Raw genomic sequence first — 18,304 nt, forward strand, 5'->3', positions numbered from 1 at the left:
TACATTATTAAGATTTTTTTAAGATAAACCCCTTTATGAGAGATTAAGAGTGTTTTAATAATCTACAATACCACGTAAACGAATGAGTGTAGTTGAAATTTTAATTTCTTAAATCAAGTTTCTGGAAATAAAAAATAAAAATAATTGAAGAAAAAGCCAATTGCTATCCCAAATGCAAAGAGTAATAAAAGAGGAGTAGAAGAGACAAAAGGGAGGACAATTATATTATGTATATTTTTGGGGAGGAGCAATAATTTAGGCCTTTTGCATATGTTGGGACATGGCATGGCAAGAGTACTTGCAATAGTATGGCACAAGAAATGGAGTAACCTTTTCCCCACTTTTGGAAAGCAAAATCAACATTTTATGGATCTAGACTTGTATATTTCTAAATTCTTGCCATCATTTGCTTTTGTCTTACCGCATAATAATTCATACCAAAATTTCATGCATACATAATATCTACAATGCTACTTCTTCATCATGCAAAAAAATGATTCTTGTATAGACATTCTAATTGGTCAAAAAGAGTTCTAGTCCCCTTGACTATATACTAATGATGATTCCCAAATCCAATTCCATTGACTTAAAAGCACAAGAACTACACAAGATTCATCATGATTCATGCATTGCTTTGAGATATTGCAAAAACGAGCTTCTGAAAGTTTGTGCAATAATATTATCTTTCATCAAGTGTTGCTTACTTTGAACACAAGAAACCAATTGTCGTTATTATGCTAAAAATAAATACTTAAAAGTTGTATTTGAAAAAAGAATATTACTATTGAAACTTGCTAGTCTTTCCAAAATGAGTATTATGCTTTGCTAGTGTTACTAATACGAGTAATAACCTTCCTGAGACTAGACTGAAAACTTATGAGTTTTTAATCTTTTTTCTTTTCTTTAATTGTCATAAATGGTTTCTTATCCAGACGTTTTGGTACAAAAATTAATACTAGCTAGTAAATAGATCAAAGTATGAGTTGTTTGAAATTTAATACATTTCAAATAACCCTTTTTTTTTTTTCGGAATTCATGTTAACAACTTCTATTAGAAAGCAAACATTTCAAGTATGCTCATGCTTCATCAGAAAAGGAAATCACATTTATTAATTTTTCACCACCAACTTTTCTTTTGATTCCATCTTGCAATAACTGAAAGAAATACACGGACACTTACGTTTTGCCTATTATATGTAACGAATTCATAATTTTAACTCTCTCTGATAGCTGTGGAAAGTCAAACTAATAAATTTAATTTCGATTCTGGGGTATAGACGTATAGTTTTTGTTAGTTGTTACTTCTATTGCTAATATATTTAGGGATATATATTCATATTTTTGTATGTGTGCGTGTTCCTTTTTTTTTTTTTTTTTTTTGGGGGGGGGGGGGGTTGTGGGGGTGGGGCGCGGGGGGCGGGGTTAAAGGATAGGCTTAAAGCCAGTGCTTGTTCCCATAACCGCGAGAATATTGGTTTCTCTCTCGACAAAAAATGCAACATGTTACTGCTGTTTATACTATTCACCAAATGTTCCAAATCAATAATTTACACTTGTCATTAAGACATTTAATCTTAGATTAATTTACCTGGTAACTCTTCTGGGCGGTGGTTGAATCATTTATTTGCACGACAATTTATTGTACCAGCATCGTCTTTCTAGCATGGAATGTTTAAAACTTTCTTTTAAAGGAAAATTATCAGAGTTTTAGTCATTCAAATAACAGAATTATGTTTACACTGAAATAGTGCTACTAGTTATTAGTAGATGCAAATTCCAGTGAGATCCTACTGTCCAAAGTGATTATTACTCATTCTAGTAAATACCAGGATTTAGAAATTGGTTTGCTGATGTATAAGAGATACTTTTTTGAATTATTATAGTTTTTAGAACATGATTAAGATGTTTTGCCTTTGTACTGGCTTTTTAGAGAATATTTTTAGGCACCATTTTTTGTTAATTTCAGTAAAAACTTGTATTTAAGTTTGAATTTATTTTTAAAAAACGAAACTCTATTTCTTTCTAATTCAAATGCTATTGCCTGTTGGTTTGCGTTTTGAACAAGTTTTTTTCAAAAAGCAAACATAAATGCAGAAACATCCGTGCAGAGCACTCAATTAATGCTCATGCCCCATGTAAATTTATACTCCTTCCGTCCCAATTTACACACCTTTTCAATTTTGAGATTCAGACAAGTTAATTATTACTCCCTCTGTCCCATAATATCTTAATCAAATTTTTTTATCCCATAATAAGTGTTAATTTAGGATATCAATGCATATATTGACTAGTTTATTCCATCTTTACCCTTGGACAAAAAATGACAAGTTTCTTTATTCAAGATTGAAAGTTGGATTCACAATATTAAATTTTGGGTTTCACATGAAAATAAAAGTTTTGGCCTATGAAAAGTAGGATTAGTAAGAGGTAAAAGAAGGAGTAATACTCTAAACGATGATGGTTGGATTCTCAATGTCAAAAGATGAATTACTTGTGCATGCTTTAATCTTAATCATCAAGAGAAAAAAATACTCCCTCCGTCCCATAATAATTGTCACCTTAGCAAAAAATACGCATATTAAGAAACCAATAATGCAATGTAAAGTTTACTAAACTACCCCTATATAATAAAAATAAATTATTTTTTCTTTTTTATTAGAGCATGCATGAAAAGTAAGCCTTTTAACATTGGAAATTCAATAATACCAAGTTTTTATGTGCTTTTTGTCTTGAATACATAAATTTGTTAGTTTTTGTCTAAGGGCAAAGTAGGAAAATACTTGTCAATATATGCATTGATTTCCTAAGGTGATACTTATTATGGGACAAAAAAATTTGGCTAAGATGATATTTATTGTAGGACGGAGAGAATATTTTTTTTTTTACATAAGAGTAATTTGATAAACTTTACACTTCATCATTAATTTCTTAATATGCGTGTTTTTTATTAAACTAACATTTATTATGAGATGGAGAGAGTATAACTTATAGTACTACATAATTTTCTAATATGCATATATTTAATTTAAAAAACTTAATAAATTTACATCGAACTTACATTTAAAATTAAACTGTTTGACTTTCTAGATCTCAATGGTTGATAAATTGTGAAATGTTCCCAAAATACATCCCATCAATCAATTATTATGTAAAAATAACACCGTAGCAGTACTCTAGTTTCTGACTCACTACTGATAGTGGCATAGTCGTTATATATCTCAATATTTAAGGTCATTCTCTAACATTACTCACTTCCCGAAAATACCCCTTGACTTCTCTCTTATTTTTAATGCACACACATCACTCCCCTCATTCCCATCACAAAAAAAATCATGAAACCTCTCGAAAAAAATCACTCCTCGACCACCACACCCGAACCCGAACCCGTTTCCACGGCGGAATCCGGCATGTTTTCCGACGATATTGACAGTTCATGTTCAACTCCATACGTTAGTGCTCCTTCAAGTCCAGGTCGTAATCAACCACACAGTGGGTTCTATTACAGTGCTCCAGCTAGTCCTATGCACTTCGTTTTAACAACTGTTAGTGTAAAAAATGCTGCTAACACCACTTCTATTATTTCATCTCCTTCTGAAGATTTCGATTTTTCTGCTAGACTTACTGGTGACGGTGACGGTGGTGACGGAGATGGATCAATGAGCTCAGCTGATGAGTTGTTTTTAAACGGTAAGATCCGTCCGATGAAGTTGTCAACTCATCTTAAACGTCCACAAGTATTAGCACCATTACTTGATTTGGATGAAAATGAGGATGAAGATGAGAAATTAGGTTTTCGAGGAAGAGATAATTTGAAGTTAAGGGATAGATCTTTAAGAAGAAGGACTAGATCCATGTCACCACTTAGAACTACGTCGTATGAGTGGCAAGAAGAATATGAAGAAGAAGAGGAATTGCAAGTAGTTGTTAAGGAGAAAAATGAAGAGATAATTATAAAGCAAGATGATGAAGTTGAAAATGAAGCATCGAATGAAACGACACCGTGTCCATCTGGATCTTCATCAAGGTCATCTTCAGTAGGAAGAAGTTCAAAAAGATGGGTATTTTTAAAGGAGTTTTTATATAGAAGTAAAAGTGAAGGAAGAAACAATACTCACAAGTTTTGGAGTGGGATATCATTTTCACCTGTGAAAGAGAAAAAACTTGAGAAAATTGCAACCCCAAAAGGGAAACAAAATGGGAATAATAATAATACAAAAGAAGGGAAGAAGAAGTTTGTTAATGGAAGTGGGATAGGGAAGAGAAGAGTACCACCATCACCACATGAGTTGCATTACACAACAAACAGAGCTCAATCTGAAGAAATGAGGAAAAAGACATTTTTACCCTACAGGCAAGGTTTACTTGGATGTTTAGGGTTCAGTTCAAAGAGTTATGGAGCAATGAATGGTTTTGCTAGAGCTTTGAACCCTGTTTCTTCAAGGTAAAAAAATCTGTATATCTAATCATTATTATTATTATTATTGTCTATCATCCATCAGAGATGAGATATTTTTAAGTGATTGTATAGATTTTTCTTGTTATGGTAATGTTTTTTCTTTTCTTTTTTTAATGTTATTCTGTTATTTCTTTGTGTATGTACTAATTTGATGGCAAATCCACTCTAAATGCTTAATGATGGGATTTTGTTTAGCCATTCATGGAAACTCTTGTTAGATCTTTCATGAGATCATTTCTTTTTTCCGCTCAAAGAAGAGAGAGACACCTTTTAGAACTCTCCTTGATTTGATCTTTGGTTATGGAAAGTTGCAGCAGTAGAATACAAATTGCTTAGGTAAGCAGTGGGGACTGGGTATTAAATATTCTTCATGAATCCTCCTTCCTGTTATTCGACTAGGTTTGTCTTTTACACTTTATTAGATCCGAAGAATACTGATTAGTTTTAATTAATTTTTTGATCTTTTGCAAAGTATTTATTTTGCTTATATTGTCCCAAATTTTCTGTTCTCTTCCATGTTATTATTATATTATATTGTATTATATAACTCTGCCGTCTCAATTTATGTGGCATCATTTGACTTGACACGGAGTTTAAGAAAGAAAGGAAAGACTTTTAAAATATGTGATTCAAAACAAGTCTTGTGTGGCTGTAAATCATCCCATAAAATTAAATTATTTCTAAATAAAGAAATGTGATATTTTTTTGGGATAAATAAAAAATGAAATGGTGTTACATAAATTGGGATAGATGGAATATTATTATTTAGGAGAGATGAGAGTAATGCTTTTAGACTTCGTGTTTACACAAAAAAAAAAAAAAAAAAAAAAAAGAAGGAAGATTTATCTTTTCTCATAAAAATATGAAATAATCTGTGTTTACATTGAATCATACTAACACTATAAACTATAATCTCATTGATGAATAACCTAACAAGAGGTGTGTCACGGTTAAGGCATATGTGTCTTCGATATTTACACTAAATCATATTCTCTCTATTTTAATTTATGTAAACTCGTTTTATTTAAAAGCACAAGTTTAAGAAATAAATGAAGATTTTTAAACTTGTGGTATTAAATGAGTCATATATTTTGTGTAGTTATAAATCACTGTGTAGAAGTGAATTGTTTTTAAATATAAAAATGAGTCATATTTTTTTTGGCATGGAGTAATAAGGAAATAGGTTCGCATAAATTAAACGAAAGAAGTACAAATTTATCCTGTTTAAACAATAAATTAAAATGAGAATATTTGTTAATTAAACGATAGATTAGAATATAATTTTCTGATAATTAATGTATGTGAAGATAGGTACCATGTATTTATTCGGTTGGGGTAAATAACTTTTTACCGTAGAAAGAAGAGATTCAGCCTAGCCTCTCAAAAAGGGAGGAAGTGCAAAAAAGGAATTTATGGGGTATGAGATTAAATGGCAGTTTTAATGAACAGAATGTAATCCCGTACTTGATTTACTTTTATTTTCGTTGTTGTGTTAATAATGAGATCTTATTGGAACGCAGGCTACAATAATCTTTTTGGGTAAGTGTAATGTCTATAGGAAATGATTGGACATTAGATATACCCATGAAGGAATTTGCATTATTTTACATGGTAAAAACACAGTGCTTATATTCGATATTTTCTTAAAAACCTTTGATGATTTGACGCACATGGTCATGGAACAGAGCCCTTTGGCAGGTATAGTAGAGAAGGCCCCTATACACCACACCAAACCCAGACCCACAAGGCCACAATTGCAAAAAAGGGACACTGTTGCCTTTTGTCAACCATATAATCAGAAGCCTGAGCTGTTCTTGGCTGTATCTTCTGAGGGCCAGCCTTGTTTAGCATATGCACTCTAGTGATTAAGATGACTGGTCTCAAAGTTACCCGATACTTGTTTTAGAATGAAATATTAAATTGATTCCAAAGTTCAGAAAGGATACCCATCCTTTTAAAATTGATTAAAAGAAAGTAGGTTAACAATAATTGGAACGTATGGAGTAGTAAGTATCAAGGGGAACAAAACATAGGGAATAACAAATATAGAGTGGAATAGTCACTTAAGCACGTGTTCCAGTAAACAGTGGGTTGAAAACTATGAAGTTTCGGGTTCAAATTTATTGAAGCAAAAATACCAGGTAAGTATTTTTCATTTGTTGCCTTTGATGAATAGAAGTGGTACATGTGTAGTGAAAGGTAGCAAGTGACCCGTAGAATCAATCAAGTGCGCGCAAATTGGTCTAAATATAATGGTTAAAAAGAAGTATAGATGGAATTGGTCTACCTCATAAGCCGGCTCCCACTTTTCTTTTTATAAAAAGGAACGATAAAAAAAACATTCGAAAGTGAAACAGAAAAATAAGGCTGTTACGATGTGTGATGTATAATGGCCTAAGTTGGGGCTTATTTTCCTCTTTGAATCTAAAGTGACGTTTAAAAGGTCTTTGGGGGAATTGAAGAAGCAGCTTTTTGTCTCATCTTATTGGAGTATTTTAGTTTATTTATAGTCTTGAAATATGGACAAAGTAGATCTGGATGAAATTTTAAAAGAAATTGTGAACATTGGTTAATTCATATTATCATAGGGTCTCTTTGTTCCTTGATGTTGACGTATAATAGTTTCAGATTAAGCAACATACTAACATGGCCTTTGGCTAATGATATATATGCTGTCAACGTAGCATATAATAGTTCATTTTCGCATTTATTGACCAGATATGTCGTCCACTTAACATTTAATATTATGATCCAACTACATTAACAATTTTTGTAACTTTTTCTCTCCTGCCCACTCCTCAAGAGAAAAAATATATAAAAGCTACCCCCACAAGAAAGCGTTATCTTACAACATCGAAACTTATAGTCTAGTGATATGTGCGAGAGTCTATCACATAAGATGTGTGGATTTAATTGTCTTCTTTTTGCTTACTCGGTCCTCATATATAATAATAATAATAATAATAATTATTAAAAAAAAAAAAAATTTAAAAAATAGCGGTATCTTGCCAAGTGCGGCATTTGGGACAGGCTTGGTGAAGTCATTAGCTAAAGGCTGATTGATCGGATTTCTCAATCTTCAATCTTACTTTAGAAATAGAATAAGTTTACTTGACAAGATTAGATCTAATTTCCTTTCTAAAAATTTTGGATTGACATGAAGTTTTCTTCTTGTGTGATTTCTACCCCCACTCTTGCCAGCAGCGCATGTGTCGATTTCTATCCAGTTGATCTACTGCGATTTTACTTTGCAATAGGTGCACATTCTCATAGAGTGTTTGTGTAAAATTTGTTGATTCCACTTCCAAATAGACGTGTTAGTTCTACGGCTCAATGCTCAAGCTAGAATAATGATGAATTTCTTCGAAAACGGGCAGAATAGCAGATTTTTTCGTCCAATCATATATTTATATTAAATTTTTATCGAATATGTATAAATTACTATTAATTTAAAACCCAAGAAACTTTTACACTGTAACCCCGAACCCACAGCCTTTCGAATCCCCGACTCCGCTCTCTCGGGAGGGTTCTTTTGGATTTGTTTGTTTAAATAGCCATGGTTCTTTTCTTTTACCTAGACCCAAATTTACATTTGAATTTGTTGTAAGGTGTCAGTTGATCATAAACCCATCAATGAGTCCTTTATAGTTCAAAAACAAAAACTAAGAGATAATATCAGATGAAGTATATTAGAATATCTACTCAAAATCTTATCCTTGAGTTATCTATATGTCGGTGAATAGAGATGATATATAGTTGATGGAGCATAGTACTTGTCATATTATATTACATATGGTCCCTGGATGTAATACTAATCATGATTTTACATAGTATCCTTTGTATGGATTAGTACAGAACTGTTTTGGGGACCATTAGAAGACGAACCACCATCTATAAATCACCTGATATACTCTTTCTATGTTTTAGTGTAAATGCAAGTCCTTTGATGATGTATGTATTATTATTTTTTAAATAAAAAGGGGTGCTTGTTTCTTGAAGAAAACTAGGTATATAAATTTGGAACTGCCTTCTGATTATCTGATAGATTCATGTATCAGATAAAAGTGCCAGTTTTACTTAGGTTTCCAACTGATCTTTTGATTTCTTTGCCTGAGTAACTGACCAGAAATTAGCTGGAAAAATCTGGCATAAAGGGCCTACAGCTTGATTGTGTGATTGAATTGTCCTGTTTAATTTTTGTTCTCTTCTCAATTTACACTGTTCGTTATGGTTTTAAATCTTAATTATATAAATCTACCTCATGCGTATGTGTGAGTTAGGTGCACACGCGTTACGATTTTAAACTCTGCTATAAATAAAGCCTAGTATTTAAGTTGGGAGAAGGGTAGAAGTATGCCTCACTCTCTGGAGTTTCAAAATTGTGCATCAATTCGAGTCGGATGAGCAGCTCATTAGAAATTTCTTCGATACACAAAAAAGGAAAAGAAATGTAGACAAACTTTAAAGCTTTGCTGCAATACCAAACAGAAAACTCTAGCAATTAGGCAGTTTGACTTGTTATGGGTACTCCAAATCCAATAACACGTAACTTGTAGACTTGTAGTTCTAAATTGAACAGCTTTATATAAGAGGCCAAAATAAAGGTGTGCATCATTTTGTTATTTAAATTTTATTCTACTTATAAATAAATAAAACTCCCATATATACATAAGAAGAATATGTTTAGAATATGCACTGCATAATGATAGAAATAAACTGTGAATTCTTACATCATTTTCTTATCTTATCCTTAGAAGATTAATAAAACGAAACGAGAACGGTGAAACCATATATTTTTTGTCTGGTTGCAGCGTCTATGGTGGAGAGTGAGTGAGAACTCACATGAAACTGAAAAGTTCGAAAAGAAATCTGGAGCCAATTAGTGAAAGCTGTCGGCTAGTACTAATAGATCTGTTGATGAATTTTGTGTTTTTGTCCTCGTATTTTTTGTGACCCACCAAGCTAAGAGACAAGCAGAAAAGACTTATTGGCTCAAACTTGATATCACACTAAAGCACATTAATTTACTATGATTAACTAGTAAATTAAATGAAAATATCAGTTTATTACGGTTAAGTGATAATATTTTGTATACTAAAACATGTATATACTCATTGAGTTATTGTAAACATAGTGTGTGAATAATATTTTTCCGTTCAAGTAGCAGCATCACCCAGAACAGTTCTCAGTCGACACACCAAAGGATCCAAGAAATCACATTCTTCATTCTGATCTTGGTGGAGGTTGTCTGTCTGCTAGCTCCACTTGGATCTATGGTGCGTTTAAAAATTGGGTGTGTTCAGTTGTTAAAGAGTGTTTCTAGTTTTTATTCTAAATCTTTTACCATTCAAAGTTTAATTTAATGAAGTTAATCATGTGCTCTTTAACGTTTATACCATAGCCAGACTTTGACTTGGTCAATAATTATTCCAAATGCCTTGATAAAGTATTTATATAAATTCGCAAATTACTGTTTTCTAATATTATTATTCAAGAAAATACTTCTCTGAAAAATTACACTATCTTTACTGCATATTGTATATGCTTTTTATCAGAACCCTCCCCAGACTAGAATCATAATGATAATCTGAGTTTTCTGCATATCATAGTGCAGAAACAAGAAAAGGTTATAACCCTGTAATGGTTATTACAACTACTATGCCTCAATCACAAGCTAAGTAGGCGTTTGGCCATCAATTTTCAAAATGTATTTCAAAAGGCGTTTATCATCAATTTCGACCATGGTTTGAAACTTGATTTGAAACCATGGTTTGAACCCAAATTATCCAAAAAGCATGGTTTGGGATTTGATAAACACAAAATTTAACCCGTAAGTTAATATTTTGTAAAAAAAGACCCATAAGTTGATAAATATTTTTAACAATTACCCCGATCAATCATTTACCAATCTCATTAACTTCCACCAACCTTTATTTATGTCTACCAACCTTTAATTTATGTGGAAAGATTATATTAAATAGTAGTTACATTACTATTCATGTTAAATTTTCTATTTTATTAAAGTAAAATTTGATTAATTGATGTTGCATTTTTTAGAAAAACCTTCTAGTAGTGTACTAATTTTGTTATAAACTATGATTTGCTCATTTGGTAAGATTGTATAAGAATTGAGAATATTTTGATAGTTTTCACAATTTGTGAGATTTTTATGTCTAGAAAATACAACTTTACATATCCAAATTGTATGTCCAAACCGGGCCTAAGTTTGGATCGACCGTATGTATTCTCACTGGCCATGTCACTTCATTTAAGCCCCTCTAGATCCAATAACAATAATGCAGACAGTGGAGTGACTAATCAGTAAAGCAGAAGTTAGAAGATAAACGTGTCGTGATGATAATGCTTTACTAATTATTTGTCAAAACAAGCTGATAATCATAACTGACAAAATGTCTAAAAGTTGATATAGCTGCTGCTCTAAACAAAATGCCTAAATAGATCTGTGGTGTCCAATACTTCCCAGTACAAGAGAGTTCAACAGAAGATTAACCAGATAATGCAATTCTCGACCTTGGGCAAAACTCGGGTGATACCTAGCCAGGAGGTATCACAAGCTGCAACACTAGCAAGGACTTCATGCAAATGTCGCCAAGATGTTCTTCTTGAGGGTGAACTCATCAGCCTTAGCTGGGCTGATTGACTGTAGAGGTAAAACGCACCAAAGAGAAATCAGCTTCTGTTAAACAGCTAAAAGCAGGAACTTCAAAATTTCCTCCATGCAAGTAGGTAAGTACTGGAAATTTATCAAATAAAACAGTTCTAAGCTTTGCATCAGGTGGATTATTGACAGGAGATAGGCGCAACACCCAACTCATGCCAAGTGATCAAATTGTGTGGAACACAGGAAAACGGAGATAGAGCAGAGAGGGGATGTTTGAGAGAGCAGAGAGGGGATGTTTGAGAAGTTGACATTATGAGGTCACATTTGGGAGGATAGAGCTAGCTGCTACACATATTTATCATGGATAAAGAACATGCAGAAGAGGGAAGTTCAGTTATACCTTGGCAAGCATGCGCTCTAACCGCTGAATCTCATTGTTGGCATAATCAGCTCCTTTTTCCATTGAACTCTTGGCAGCCTTTAGGTAAATCTTGCCATATCTAGAAAGATGATTTACAAAGGAAATGCGAATAAGGCACAAACAAAAATGTTTTCCAAAGGCAACTAGGCCCAGGTGCAGAACTCAGTTCTTCCTGTTTGCTACTCAAGTAACATAACAATATAACAAGAGCCATGCAATACTTCCAAAATATAAGATAAACCCATGACAAATATACATTTCAATATAATCCTACCTTGCAGCAGAACCCTTCAGCTTTCCAGCTTCCTCTTCTATCTTGCTAAATACAGTTTTTTTCTCCTCGTTTGTGGCACTCACAAACTCCTTTACCAATGTATCCAGGGATTCAACAATACCCGCCTATTTCCACAGGGTACAAAGGAAAGTCAAAAGGCAAGGACAAAATAATGTTGTAATTCACCTCTTTATTCAGCTGTTACTAACCTTTGAAGTAAATTGTCCTTTTGAATCACGGCTGGTGCCACACTTCTCATTGATAAAGTTGACAAAGTCATCTAAGTCTCGGCCACCTTCATAATCTTCACCAGCTTTGTTCCCCTTTGGGAAGAATTTCAGCGTAGGATAGCCACTTACACCATACCTGGATAGCACAATTTTACATTACTCTGGTGTTCATGTGCATGCAAGGACGTGCCCGTGTTCAAGAGAGATCAAGAACAAACGGAAAGGAAGACTTTGTTTAGCTGGATAGAGGCACCAAAACATTAACAGAAAAGGGTGCATTCGAAAGAGAGAAACATATTTCCTGGTACTGAGGGAATGTAAAATTGGGGACAAACTACTTCCACAGCTAACATACTTTCGAAACTCACAAACGAGGAATGGACCAAACTACCGTTCCTAAGGAAAAAAAGAAAAACACAAGACTTTGAAAATATGCAATGATTTGTCTTGTCACCTCTGTCTCTCTTTCTATTCCTTAGTTATTAGCTTTTGGAAGTTAACTTCTACTACAAGACTTAATATGGCTTGAGAAATGCTTGGTGTATGCTATTGGGCGGCCATATTTTCTTTCCCTGGCCAGATGCTGCCAGGGTAACTACCAACTCATATTTCCTGATATATTTTGTCCATCATCTAAATCACACCCAAAAATAAATCCAAACTGTTGCATCTTCAATATACTCCTTTTGGGATAAGTAGGTTGGCTACGAGTTTTTTGAACTGGAAGTAGGTTAGGTATGATTATATTCTAATATTAGGCACAAATTGTTGTACTAATGAAAATATAATGAGGGACCAGGTAGTTGGAGTATTTTGAAGAATTCGCAGTGGATGGTAGATCGATGAAGTTATTCTTTAAGTTCATACACACAAAGTTTGACATTTCAATAAGCTGGAGCTGGTGAAAATTTAAGGAGCGCAAATAGCACTCCTGTGACAGTAGTTAGCAAGTAGAGCTTACTTCTCTGCAAGATCCTTGTGATTATCGGCGTCAAGATTTGCAATAACAACATCTTCCTCTTGTCTGAAAGCTGCAGCTACCTTTTCATAAATCTGCATTCATAAACAGATCGGAATTCAGATTTGTTCACATACTAACTTAGCCCTAAGAAGTTTCAACATAAGACAGTAATGCACTTACAGGAGCAAGGCTTTTGCAATGACCACACCTACACAAAGTAAAGCATAAATCAGAGACGCCGATAGAAAAAAGATCCTTGGCATACTGATCTCAGAGCCAGCTATATGGAACTCCTAGCACCTCTAGTCTATTAAAGGTTTACTTAATTCTCAAGCAGATAATCATAAAATTTTACCATGGTGCATAAAATTCAACCAATACATCCTTGGTCTCATCCAGCACAATTTCATCAAAGTTATCTGAAGATAGCACCACAACGCTTGATGGGATTGAGGCAATCTTCACATTAGTCCCTAAAATATGATAACAAAAGTGTCAGAATTGCATATTTGATATAATCCATCTGAAGGTCTGGAAACATTTGCCTTAAACATTTTTTCTCAAAATTAAAACATAACCATATCATCAAAATACTTCATGTCTACCATCATTCCTCCTCATCATCAAGTAAAATCCATTAAAAATAAAGCAATCCTCTAGGATTGTAAAATGAGCATAAAAAAATTTCCCCGGAAGTTCATCATAGAAAAAATTGACATTTTAAGTAAATATAGTACCATGCATGCTTCCCTTCTATAATAACTCAGAGCTCCATTGTGTGCGTATCACCAATGAAACTTAAGTTACAAGCAGTAAGACACAGTTCTGAAGTATAACACTAGACTTGAAAACCTATTCTTGTTTCAAGCTCTAACAATAGAAACCGTAGTTTATTTCAAAGTTGCACATTAAAACCCATTAATTAATTAAATAAAGGAAACACAAACAATTCAGAAAAGAGTCTCAAACAAATTACGTGAATCCCTTAGACCATCTTCTAGGTTAATTGACATTGACCATCTGGAGCACACTGCAAAGCGTCTGTCACATTCTAAGAACAATTCGCAAACTCACCAGTAAACCCCACTTCCCCTCTCCTTTTCTGAACTGAGGGAGGTGATGGACAGATTTTCGTTACAAAATATGAATTTCCCAAGTAACCAATGCTCTTGGATCAATAGCATATATACTCTAAAAGTAAATAATCGGATATGGCTATAAGGAAAGTTGACCTGGAAGAAAGGAGCTTCACTACATTCAGAGAGACGGGGAGAGATTAAGACTACAAATATAAAGGTGTCAATTTATTTCTTTAACTTGCCCTGCCATTCATCAATAAGGGTCCTTAGCAGCACAGAAATCAAGGAAATAAAAGAGAATTGGAACCTAAAAATAAAACTGAGATAGATCCATGACAGAATGTCAACATAAGTAATGGAATATCTTATCCTGAATTTGAGTCTAAATAGGGAGGGGGAAAAAACACTGAGAGACACTAAATACAATAAAAGTCGCCACATACTTGCATACACAATCCTCTAATTACTGGTATAAACTCAAGTTGCAAAGGCGAGTTTAATACCTCCTTCACTGTTCACAAACTCGGCAAGGGCTTCAGCAGATCGAGCACCTTCGTATCTGCAATATGGAAAATTGTAAGGAGGAGGAAAAAAATCACAAAGAACAACGCAACCAGAATCATCAAAAGTTGATTAGGCAAGAACAAAAGAATAAATGAACATACTTTTTTGGCTCCAGTGATCCCTTTGGAAACCATTGGATAGTGGGGTACCCTTGAACCCCATATTTGCTGCAAACACTCTTATGTTCATCACAATCAACCTACAGAGAATTGTTTCTAAGAACTATCAGTCTTACATAAAACTTACAAAAACGAAAATAGAAAAGGAAGAAAAATTAACTGAAAAGCAACTAAGTATTTGTCCAAGCTAAACAAAAAAGGAAATGACAAAAACTGTATGTTATGATTTGGTCAAAATATCGTTTTCATCATGATTGGCTTTTCAGATAAATGAAAATTCTGGCAAATAGGCTGAAGATATTTTATAGAAGGAACCCAATAGTTACCGGGTATTATCAGTGTATGTTGCAAACAATAAAATAAAATGATGGATGATTTACACTATTGTTGCCTAGTTACAGACTTACAGTAGCTACATTGAACCATCAGATTATGTCATGCAGCCTATTATTTTATCCGTATACCAACTTATAATAAAAGAGAAGAAAAGCACCATTAAATTAGGTGAAACAAACTCTTCAGAATATTGACTTACAAATAAAAATTCCCTATGCTAATACAGGTAAATAAATAAATGAGCCCAATGTTCTGTCCAACTAAACCTGAATAACAACATTCAAGTTTAAATTTGTCAAATAAAGTGTTTCCTTCACCAAATAATCACTATCCGAAAGAACTTTCCTAAACTACATCACCATGTGAAACCAATCAGCATAGCCTTTCTTTTTGGTGAAACAGGTATGGGACATTTTCTCTTTGCTTCACTACATTCCCATCAGATAAAATCAAATAATCAACTGGGATCAGGCACGAATCACAATTATCTACTTGGTTAAGTTGCTCAAAGTTCTCCGCAAAACAAAATGCAGGAGCGGGAAACATAGGAGGGATTTATCAAGTCCTTCAAGGAAATAGAAGTATGATACATTGAGGCAAAAAACACAACCAGAGGAAATACTTTTACAGCCTCAGCCGCCAAAAGAACTCCATTACATATAATTCTAGCACAATGAAAAGCTAAGAGGACATATCATATTTAAAAGAACTAACCTTTGCGATCACAACAGATTTCGCCTTCTTGAAACTTGCACCGAGCTTTTCATACTCGGGAGCAAGCTTTTTACAGTGTCCACACCTGCCCATGGCCCATATATGAACCCAATTAGTCCACGTCACATCCTAGAAATATTCAATCTCACAACATCCTTACGTTTTTATCACTCACACATCTCAGTCACTTAAAAAAAAAAACTCCATATACAAAAGCAAGATTTGCACACATATGATACTATACTCAGAACAATCTATTATATTGCTCTCTGATTCTAGTAGAACTTCTTCGTTCGAAACTGTACCATGTATTGAATTTATACACACTTTTGTTTCTTTTCTTTTTCAATAAAAAATACACTCTGTGTTGAAAACAAAAAAATCAATCTCATATACACTCAAAAGATATTAGTTTAGGCTCAGTATTTTGCAATACTAGTATTTGTAGTTACAGTAGCAAATAACACATCCTTATATCCAATCATCAATAAATCGAACATCTAAAAGCCTCAGGAAACGAGAATATTAACGCATAATATCAAAGGAACTTAAACAGCTCTATGAAACTATCAGATTAATCAAATATTGATTATATTAGAAAGCAATAACTAAAGTTCAGCTATTTCAAAATAAATCCAGATCAAGCTATCTCAGATCTAATTACTGAAACACACAATCAACACTTTCTCAACAGATTAAGCATTCACAAAATAATTGCAAATTCTAAATGAAAAGAAGATAATATATCTGCACAATTGATTAAAGTAAAAAATCAGAGAGACTGTTACGAACCAAGGAGCGTAGAACTCAACGAGAGCAGCGCGATCTTGACCGATCTCCTTCTCGAAGTTTTCTTCGGTCAAAACGACGACGTCATCTGCCAAAACTGAAGAGAACAAAAACAGAGCTAAAATTGCTAATGCGCTACAGATCCGTGATCTCGCCATTTTTTTACTAGCTTGCAAGTTCTTTTCTTCTTACTTTGTGAGTTTTTTTTTTTCAAAAGCAGGGGAAGAAACAATAGAGTGACTAATGGCTCCTTTTAGTATTTATATATAGAAAACGTTTTGGTACGTGTTTTTCTATTTTCAATAGTATATACTCCTACTGTATATATATCTTTTGCCTTTGCTTTCGCTTAAAATGAGCTTTTCCTGTATTTCGTAATCTACAAGCAAATTTTAGCTATCAGTTTTTTTCTTTTGTTGAGAAAATCATAAACATTATGATGTAAAGATGCTTCTTTTTTTTTTTTTTTGGTTGAAATGTAAAGATGTAGAAGTATGATGTAAAAATGTTGCCAAATAGTAATAACTAAGGCAAATCTTATGTGTTAGTTAATTTCTTTGTTAAAAAAAAAAAAAAAATTAGACCTCGTACGAATATTATTTGTATAAATCGATGTCTTTAAAATATGATAATTGAGTGGGACACTGGTAACAACGTTTAAATACTCATTTTTAGAGATTTAATTTTATCAATTATGAAATTGAGCTCACGAAGCAAAGCGGAAAATAGGAGTATGTGAGAATTGACAAATGACAATTAAAATCTGAATAGACAAGAAAACAAGGAGATTACATTTTGAGTTTTGACGAATGACTCTGCTTTATCTATGACATGTTCTAACAAATAAGGCGACGACACGTTGATGATGGCCTTGGTTTAATATGCCAAACTGCCGAACGTCTATATTATAAGTACTCCAACACGTGTTAAAATAACATTGCAATGCACCAACTACGCACTCGTCAAATTAATAGTAATCACGTTAGCTCAAAATAATACTTTAAAGGGGTCATTTAGTACATGGTATAAGCTGGGATATCCTAGCACTACCAAAATTAGTGCTGGGATATTCCAGCTTATATATCACGGAAATTAAGCACACCTATTTTTGTTTGGATGGTGGTTTTTAAGTGGCCATTCATTAATGTATGGTTTTATGAAACCATATTTATTTCTATTGATTCTTAAAATTATGTGGTATGGTGTTGTAAACACGTGGTTCATCGATAGTTATATAACCATGAAAAGTCTCAATTTTGTAATACGGATCTAGTGATTTTTTAAGTGGTTACGTATTTCATTTCTCCATTATACCCACCCTCTACCATCCACCCCACCCCTACCCCCAACCCTACCACTCACCCCCACCCCACCCCCACCACCCCAACCACTACCCACTACTCCCCGCCACTCACCCCTCACCCTACCCCTGCCCTACCATCCACCCCCACTACCCCTCACCATCGCACAATCCCACCTCACAACAACTCACCCCCACCTTACCACTCACTACCCCCACCCTCATCCCACAACCACCCACCTCACACCACCTACCCCTCTACCACCCCCACTTAATACCTACTTATTTTTTAAAGCTCCTATTTATTCTTTACCTCAGTTTTATTAATATATATAAACTAGTTTCTAATTAAGAGTTAAGGGTGTTTTAGTAAACTTACAAGTTATTATACAGTACTATACAGTAAAACCAAATAATATAAATGTTATTAAACCACAAT

General features: G+C 33.6%; 2 protein-coding genes across 2 annotated transcripts; one reads left to right on the top strand and one right to left on the bottom strand.

Annotated features, from left to right (window-relative positions):
• The first annotated feature begins 3,295 nt into the window (after positions 1-3,295).
• LOC132064342 (uncharacterized) lies at positions 3,296-4,658 on the top strand. The gene has a single exon (XM_059457295.1). It carries the CDS (start codon positions 3,333-3,335, stop codon positions 4,443-4,445), a length of 1,113 nt encoding a protein of 370 aa, XP_059313278.1. The 5' UTR covers positions 3,296-3,332; the 3' UTR covers positions 4,446-4,658.
• A 6,131-nt stretch (positions 4,659-10,789) lies between these two features.
• Positions 10,790-16,808, bottom strand: LOC132064343 (probable protein disulfide-isomerase A6). The gene is made up of 11 exons (XM_059457296.1): positions 16,569-16,808; positions 15,777-15,861; positions 14,709-14,806; positions 14,547-14,602; positions 13,320-13,437; positions 13,145-13,172; positions 12,965-13,056; positions 11,983-12,139; positions 11,774-11,898; positions 11,479-11,578; positions 10,790-11,117 (listed from the first exon to the last, which is right to left on the bottom strand). Exons 1-11 carry the CDS (start codon positions 16,721-16,723, stop codon positions 11,052-11,054), a joined length of 1,080 nt encoding a protein of 359 aa, XP_059313279.1. The 5' UTR covers positions 16,724-16,808; the 3' UTR covers positions 10,790-11,051.
• Between the last annotated feature and the right edge of the window lie 1,496 nt (positions 16,809-18,304).

This window comes from Lycium ferocissimum, chromosome 7 (genome assembly GCF_029784015.1).
Source record: "Lycium ferocissimum isolate CSIRO_LF1 chromosome 7, AGI_CSIRO_Lferr_CH_V1, whole genome shotgun sequence".
Taxonomy (NCBI): domain Eukaryota; kingdom Viridiplantae; phylum Streptophyta; class Magnoliopsida; order Solanales; family Solanaceae; genus Lycium; species Lycium ferocissimum.

What these genes read in the sequence shown, in the direction of transcription:
- LOC132064342 (XM_059457295.1), top strand. Translation starts at nt 3,333, where the DNA reads ATGAAACCTCTCGAAAAAAATCACTCCTCGACCACCACACCCGAACCC.
- LOC132064343 (XM_059457296.1), bottom strand. Translation starts at nt 16,723, where the DNA reads ATGGCGAGATCACGGATCTGTAGCGCATTAGCAATTTTAGCTCTGTTT. An exon ending in AATCTGTTGTGATCGCAAAG is followed by an intron (nt 14,807 to 15,776) that starts GTTAGTTCTTTT and finishes AATTCTCTGTAG; the next exon opens with GTTGATTGTGATGAACATAA. An exon ending in TAGAGCGCATGCTTGCCAAG is followed by an intron (nt 11,118 to 11,478) that starts GTATAACTGAAC and finishes TTACCTCTACAG; the next exon opens with TCAATCAGCCCAGCTAAGGC.